General features: G+C 41.0%; 1 protein-coding gene across 4 annotated transcripts in view; it reads right to left on the reverse strand.

Moving 5' to 3' along the window:
- The window catches only part of LOC139953148 (protein NDNF-like), a 64619-nt gene extending 56644 nt beyond the window's left edge, over nucleotides 1–7975 (reverse strand). The window contains exon 1 of one of the 4 annotated variants that reach the window (XM_071952569.1): nucleotides 7586–7975. In XM_071952569.1, coding sequence (XP_071808670.1) covers nucleotides 7586–7883 — 298 coding nt within the window. In that variant the 5' untranslated portion in view covers nucleotides 7884–7975. Of the gene's footprint in view, nucleotides 1–6003; nucleotides 6697–7585 lie in introns of those variants that run through there. The other 3 variants (XM_071952571.1, XM_071952576.1, XM_071952572.1) reach the window with 3 other exon arrangements.
- Between the last annotated feature and the right edge of the window lie 774 nt (nucleotides 7976–8749).

The raw sequence follows: 8749 nt of genomic DNA on the forward strand, positions 1-8749 counted from the left end.
TGTTTCTTTCAGTAAAAGGATCATGTTGTCTTGGATCGGACGAGTTAGTTTATAAAAGGCGTTTGTAACCGTTTGTTATAAAATGCATATGGTTGGAAAGATGTTTTAAAAGTAGAATACAATAATCCACACAAATTTGCCTCGAAATTGCGTGGTGTAAAACACGATCGGCCATTGGGAGTCAAAAGATTCCCATAAATATAAATGGCCGACCGTGTTAGTCGACGAGGTGAAAGGAAAACCGTGCAATTTCGAGGCATGTTTGTGTGGATCATTGTATTGTACTTGTACAGCTGCATCTTTCTACCCATATGCTTCTATAACAAACGGTTACAAACCCTTTTCAAAGACCAACTCGGCCGATTCAAGGCAACGTGTTTAACAACAGCAAACTTTAGCGTTCCAAGCTTTACACTTGACTATAGGCCTACGCCTACAGGGATAGTTAAACAGACTAGGTCTTCGTTAGGAGAATACGAAGAGCTGTAATGCATAAAATAAACAAACCTGACTTTTGAAAAATGTTGCTCAAGTTAGTCATCGAAGTTTTTGTGTACAAAAAAAACCTTGTGCACAGCTTTGTGTGCGTTCAGATGCATAATAAAAGGCTTCAGGCCTTGTAGTCTTTTATTAATTGAGTGAAAACTACCTCTTTCTCAAAAACTACGTTACTTCAGAGGGAACCGTTTCTCACAATGTTTTATAATATCATCAGCTCTCAATTGCTCGGTACCAAGTAAGCTTTTATGGTAACAATTACGTTGAGTAGTTACCAATGGTGTCCAGTGCCTTTAATACACTTCCTCCCGCTAGGCTGTTCGCAGCGAGTCCCCCAATGCGTTAGAAAGAGCCACGCCCCCATTCTGACATCCCTTGGGTGAACCTTGACCTTGAGTGCCTGTCTAGATTTCCAATCTCACTATGCATCATCTCATGCTGTCTGCACTATCACACGCAGGGCACGACGAAGCGCCTAACACCACACAGATATGAACTTGAGGCCAAGGCCTATCAACAAACATAGACTCGAAGATGGCTGCCAATGATACCAAGATGATCGGATCCTACACGAGGAGTCGTATGCTGTCAGTTTTGTCATCAGTCTTCTTAAATTTAACCTGGCTGGTCTACAAGGAACCCTGTAGCCAACCAGGGTGGAGCAAAGTCAACATTCTCTTCTGAAAGTGTTATCGGGCGGCCATTTTTCTCAGCGGATCTCCCTGTCTGATAACTTGTACCTAAATAAGGAGACTATCTGGAATAGTTTATGGTTTCCACGAACTGGGTCCTCCAAATCGTACACATCCTCCTCTGACTATAAAGTCCAATCTCGCGTGCCGTTGGATCTGAAAATACCATGGGTTAGCGCTCGGATGAAATCATGCATTCAATGCCTATACGATGAAATTGGCTATTGTTATCAAGCAGGCCTACTTTCTTTATTTCACACCTTGGTGAATCGAGGGGAAATTCATATCTCCAGTTGAATTTAACGGCACGTTTTGAAACAATAGTCATCGATAGGATTAAGTGGAACCATAAAATGCTGCACTTTATTTGTTGCCCCCCCCCCCCCCACCCACACGATTAAAACAAACGATTGGGCGATAAACATGGATTGTAACTTTAAAGGCTCCCATCTAAGTTAACCAAGCTCATATTCTATTTTGCCACATCTGTCTGGAACCTTCTCGACTTTATTACAACCTGGCCTTGGACACGACACACTGTAGAGTTTGTCTGCTTCGTTGCATCCATCGTGAGCAGCGGTCATATTTCCCCTCTAGCTTTTCCTTACTATCCTCGTTTTAAATAAATCACGCGAATCTTTCTAGCAGGGAGACCAATAAATCATCTACTGAGATATGAAAATTGCAAGAGCCCTAACTCATCTACCGCATGTGTGCACTATTAAGTATTAAATTTGGCGACCACATTGTGTGAATCGGGTCAGCAACCTAGAATTACACGGATTAAGGTTGGTTGCATGTTTGTTGTGCATAATGCCCGATGTTTTTTACCTTGAATGAGGGTCATATTGAGAGAGGAGACACGATAAGACGTGGAATAGCAATCGCACATCATCTCAAGGTAACGCACATGTGTCATATTTCTGTTCATATGCAATTTATATTAACATGAAAACATGGTCCAATGATATTCAACTATAGGGTTGGAAGTTGTATCCAATTACCCCCAGAAGGGTCTATTTTAATGACAAGTGTTTCGATTGTTACGAGAAAGTTGTTCACACAATAAGTAGGCCTTTATCGGTGCTTCATACACATCGATGTTAGGGTAAACAAAACCAATTCTAAACCGTAGTAGTACTATGCTAATAATTCAATGTTTAAGCAAACAAGACAACTCCCTACCCGAAATGATGCCACCGCAACTTCACAAAATATGACTGCAAAAGGTAATATTTTAGGGCATTCAATCAGTTGGTAAGGTTACGGGGCGTTCGCTGACAAGAGTGACACACGGCGACGACCTACGAGTCGGGACCTAGAGTCGGGACCTACGAGTCGGAACCCAGGGTTGATCGACGCCCCTGGATAGATTCGAACACTCGTGTTTATCATGCACGTTACAAAAATAATCATCAGGAGCAAAATGCTATCTCTTAATGCTACACAGTACACTCAATTTAGCTTTACATGTTCAGTACAACGATTGCCGTGTGGGCCTAATACGAACGAGGCAAATTTAGTGTTTGATAATAACTGCCACAAACCGGTCTTCTAGCTTGGTGTATCCCAACTACGCATAAAATTACAAACGAAAAAACACCCCTGTTGGGAAGTTGTTGCAATACTTTGTGTGCTTTCGGACGCGTAATAAAAGGCTTCAGCTGAAGTTTTTTTTTGTTTTTTTTAGTGAGAAATTAACCGCACCTCTTTCTCAAAAACTACGTTATTCAGATAGGGCCATTTCTCACAATATTTTATACTATATCAACCGCTCTCCATTGCTCGTTACAGGTAAGTTGTTATGCTAAATTATATCCTAAGAATGGAGACAACATGGTCCCCCAGTGGTAGAGAGTCGAGTATTTAGACCGATCGATAGCTAATCGGCTATAATCAGCACAAATAGCTCCCTCTTCAGAAGCAACAGTGTTTAACCACCGTACAGAAAGTGGAAAGCTCAACAACAAAAAACACCATGCGATGAGCTCTGTCAACTACAGCCAACTCGTGCAATTGTTAAGGGGTTGTTTAGTGGTTTAATTGCTTCTAATCATGTAACTTGATTACATTAGAGCAGTACAAACCACGGACACCCACCCTATACATGGTGGCTGCAGAGAGCCTAAATTGGAACCTAGCTGTTTAGGGTTCAATCATAGAGCTTCCTTGCTCTATGGTTCAATTAAAAGAATTCTGATATTGAGAGGTGTTCCTGATGACAGAGCAAAACTAAAGACATCTCAAGTTAAGCGATAACCATGATGTCTCCCTTATGATTCGATTAATCAAATCATAACAGGCAGGATTTGCGTACCGTCTATCTTCAACCGATGTTATACTGTTTGTAATCATGTTTACTGTGACCTGATCCAATAAATTGGATAGAATGTTTGCTAAACTAGTAGTGCTAGTTTATTATAACACCATACCAACTTCTGTTTTAATAATAAAAGTCGGAAGTTTAAACTAAGTAGTGATTGACATTGAGGGTTGTGATTGAGTCTTGCACCGGGAGTGACCCGGTGACCGCTAGCGTTCTCAGTGGATCCCTGGTGGGTGCAAAGTGCATCGGGGTCATACCATGGAACATCTACATTGACCTCAACACGTCGTATCTCACCACCTTCTCGGCTCCCCCCTCGATATCATGTCTTTTAAAATCCAAAACATCAGACAACCTGGTTTAGAATGAACTATCATTAGAAGCAGAGTGAATGCATTTGACAAAATATAATTATAATAGTTATCATTTTATTGTTGGGAAGGGTTTGCTGTATCGGTAAGATTTCCTCTGGGTTCGCTTCAAGCTGGCTGAACCGAAAGCGTTGAGTACTTCGTACGTACTTATGGTAAAGCGCTTAGCGTATAAAAGAAACGCGCCGAACTACCAAGTGTCACCACACTGTTGTGGGCATAGCCTACTGTTGGGTTTTTAATGGTTTTGAAAAGACTTCTCTCAACTGATTGTGTGCTTTACTTGCAGACAAAATATCAAATTTCACACACATCCGCTTCCAACTAGTATTGTAATAATATGAAATAAACCTATGGGCGACTTGTCTTATATTATACCGGTATACGAATCCACCAAAAACACAACACAGTCCTGCTCACCTATTTTATTTCGTTATGAAATTATTATTAAAAAACAGGGTTACGAAAAGTAGGAGTGACGACATAAAACCCTACACTGCAGGGTTGCTTGTTATCAAACCAGCTAGTTAAAAGACACTAGCTACTTGGATCATGGCTTATGCAGTTAAAATAACACATAATTGTAAAGTCCGTTGACGAAACAAATGTCGTGAGTTTCTTGAACTACTAAATACCTGTGTTACTACACCATCTTATCCGGCAGTTATTATCCAAGCTCCGACTGTAACTGCACGCACTGATTCATTTTACCAATTGGTCCATGTACGATGAAGATCAAGGAAGGACGGGGGGGGGGGGGGTGTCAGAGGACAGCCCATAATAGTAATCCCGACCCGTACCATAAATGTATTTACGTTTATTTACGTTTTACCTCTTGTAATTGCAAGAGTGGTAGTGAGAGACTTGGGAGGTCAGTGGTTTCCCAGGTACAGAGATGCGGTGACCGTGTTGCCTGTTGGACTATTACTAAGACATGTAATGGTCCAACTGCACACTAAAAAAAGTGACACTGCACTCTTTTTCAGTTGTCAACAGTCAAATAAGTATCCTTACCAAATGTCCTATCTCTAGGCAATATGCCGATAAAATCCTACATAGGATTTAAATAGGATTCATGAAGGATTGTTAAAGATTTTTCGTCACTTCTTTGATTCCTTTAAAATTCTTATACGGAATTGCTTTAGAACAAACATGTTAACACTACTGACCCTGTCCCAATCTAATTACACATAAAAGGTATCTACACTTTGGCATAAATAGTTTGATATGAAACGATATATACTTCTTCTACAGACAGGTATCATGTTTGTGTGGTATTCTTAGATAGCTCCATGATACGATGTGATCGACAACCTTGTTTACATCCTTAGACCTCAGCCCCTATCGTCTACATGGAAGATACAAGAAAGCAACTCACTGGACAATATCTCTTACATTATTGCATTTCATGAAGTCAATTCACCATGCAAGCTACGTGTTAATATTGAATGTTGTGATATTCAATATGTCTTACCTCTCAGCCGGGCATGGTTTATATCTCTTGAATGTACAAGGACTATCGCAAACAGCTGTTGAGTTTAACTGCCACACACTAATTAGGCCACACACACAAATCCAGTTGGAGGTCTGTCGTAAAACAATGTGCATCTTTTCTCAAGTAAGGCCGACTGGACCAACAATGCACATCATTATGACCACTTTCGTAGTTCTGCTACTAACAATACATGTACATTCATTACGTTGTCGTACCATGTACTAAGTTCTCGGTTTCAGCAAATACACTAAACCAATTTTTGTGAATGATTCCTAAAATCTGAGTGCTGAGAGCGGTTTCAAGTTGACGGGTGTCCCTTTTTCCGATTCGGTAAACATCATGAAGGTAGAATTGGAACAGTTTACCATTATTAAATATGGAGGAAGGGTACAATCGAAATCAACGAGTAAATGGACAACTTAACTTAAGAATTATGGTTCATACATAATTCCACAAAAATATATCTCACCGGACAATGGCTTACGTTTACAAAAACAGCTTTATAGATTTAAAAGCTGATTCGCTTGGTTCTCTGTGTAACCATTACTGGACATTAAACGTGCACAGAGCAGGACTGAAGACGGATTTACAGTTGATGATTTGTTATGTATTAAAACTTACCTTGCCTTGAATCTCTGCACTTTATGGCAACGAGGAGCCTCGTCTGAGATGTTGACCAACTAACATGTGATATTCAAGGTACCAGCGCAGCACTCAATAAGACGCAAGTGGCGTGGCCAACTTCTCAGCTGAAGTTAAAGGAACACCAAGGAAATCCCTCCAAACGCTGAACCAAAATCACAGCCTCCGAAGCACAGTATTAAAATAAAATCCTATATGGATTCCTGTGTAAAAAAAGTTGGATGCGCCAGCGTGTCTGTAAAGCTACATGTAAATGTAGTGGGTGCACACCAAGTACATGTGCGTAAACGCTAGTGTGCAACGTGGGTTTGGCTGTGCTTCATGCAGAAATACGAACTGAAGAATATCATAGGACCTTAGCCATATAGAGTGACACTACAGTCGGTGATTGCCAACTAGCAAGGCGCATAAAGTAGCAGGCATACGTTGTTTTTCAATGCTGTCTTTTCGTTATCCAGAACATCTGCAGTAGCGATTAAGCCGCAGGCCCGCACTGAGTTGCCTCCTTGGAACGTTGATCACAAGTCCGCGCCGAGTTCATTGCACAAAATGTGTACTTGTAGTTTGTGCTTATCACAAGTATAGTCAAGGGCGTGTGACCTGCCTTAGTTGCAGCTGAACCTAGGCTAGATGCGTTGTAACATCAAGCAAACACTGGAACTTGAACGGGACTCGAAGCACCCTGGTTCACGCTTTCCGTTGAGTTGTGAGCCTTGTGTGTCAGCACTATGAGATCATGCGCCTATAGTTGACCTCTCGTTGAGGACATTATTACAACAACACATCAAGTGTCAACGATAAATAGGTAACTACACATTTTCTTCATGTATGCACTATCAATATATAACTATAAATAAAACACGTGTTTGTGCAACGCCACGTGAAATTCGAACATTTCCCCAAATTACCATAATCTTTCGAGTTGAGCAAAAACGTTGGAGAATTGCTAATAAGTTATAAGAACACTGTCCTAGCTCTATGTTCAGACGGGTTTGGAAAGGTCATGAAGCTATAAAAAGCTACGGATAGGCCAAACTGCTAGCTCGCCGGAGTGGATATGTTGGCGGGTCGAGAATAATCTGATATCTTTCTAATATTGCTTATGTATGTAGTCAGCAGCTCGCACATACAACGCAGATATCTATAACTTATTACGCTTGACTGATAGCAGCCTCACTGGTCGATTGGGGCAAAATGTGCGGTAGACCTGAAGCTTGACATCTGACCAGCAAGGGGTAGACAGAACAGAATCTCTCGTCATCTACTCCGTTCTAAATAATGTACATTGGATTTTCACGACCCAGGGAACCAAGCATCGACAGAAATTGTCCCTGGTGCCCGGGGAATGAGCAGCGCTTTACGTAGCAGGTGTGCGGATTGAAGGGAGCGCTAGCGCTGCAGGCTAGTCAGCCCACCTAAAGTTCCGATGACACTGCATCGCGACGATCAAAATATCTATTACACTACATGCCATAACAACACTCGTCCCTTTCTTATGTTAACATTATGTAGGGTTACATCTACATGAATGTTTAGTGGTGTTTGCTACACAAAAACTTACCTTCCAAAACCAGGCAAAATGTGCTCAGCCGAAGTTTGATATCTCCCTTATTCTCATGAGAAGTGACATTGATAGAATGACTCTTGAGTATCGTTTCACGGTAGAGACGCGCTCCTTGTAGAGTTTTGAAGTCAGTCTGCTTGGCTCGAATCCATCGACCCAATATGCAAATTGAAAAGACACGTGGTACACCTAAAACCCTTAGCGCAAGTTTGCTATACGGTATACGCGTAGCTTGTGAGACACCAGTTGGGAGAAGGCAAGTTGTTGCTAAGACCATAGATGGAAAGACAACCATTACTCATAGACTTAGTACACATAGTTCTTAATTGCCACAATAACAACAGCAAACTATGAAAACTGAAGTCAAGTGTTCACTGACGTGACTGAATCGCCAAAATGATGATTAAAACAAGTAAGCGGTATTACCGTGGTGACATACAAGGCCCATCCTCAACAATGTAGAATCATTATGTTAGCATTGTTGGCTAGTCTTGCTGATATAATTATGCCATCATAACGATTTGTACCAATCGTCGTGGTTCTCACAAGACGATATCTCCCCTATTGGTCGATAATATTGACTGCTTTGGAGAGAACAAGGTCTCCAATCCTGCCAGGACACGCTAGTTTTTTAACAGTAGAGTTCCGGGCTGCAGGCCTGCACCGCCAGCTATTGTTTTCTTGTTTTGAGGATGTTCATCGTAAATAATAGAGAAACAAACAACACAGCAGGGGTCTTACCTGTCTGTTGCCTAATCAAGGACTTTACCATCATTTAATTGTAACTCTTTGTTCATGATTGCAAAACAAGTGTATTTAACACCCAACTAGAATTAGTCTCCTACCAGATATCTGAATACAACGGGCGCAGAGAACCGCCGATCGATCTCACATATTTTCTTCTTTTCTAGCCGACACAAACACGTTTCATATTTGGGAGGTTGAATGCGAGTGCACACAAGTAACCTAGCCTAACTCTGCAGCCTTGCTGGCATGCAACCTACTGAATAAATAATGAGATGGCTAGAAAAATGTACCGCTCATCATCATTGATGAAAAACAACAAACAATACATCCCTACAAACTAACAAAACCAAATGTATGTGCTTTTGTATAACCAATCTCAATTTTTTTTTAAATGAATGTTTTTTTTTTTGATGA

This window comes from Asterias amurensis, chromosome 21, assembly GCF_032118995.1.
Source record: "Asterias amurensis chromosome 21, ASM3211899v1".
In the NCBI taxonomy this organism is placed as follows: Eukaryota; Metazoa; Echinodermata; class Asteroidea; order Forcipulatida; family Asteriidae; genus Asterias; species Asterias amurensis.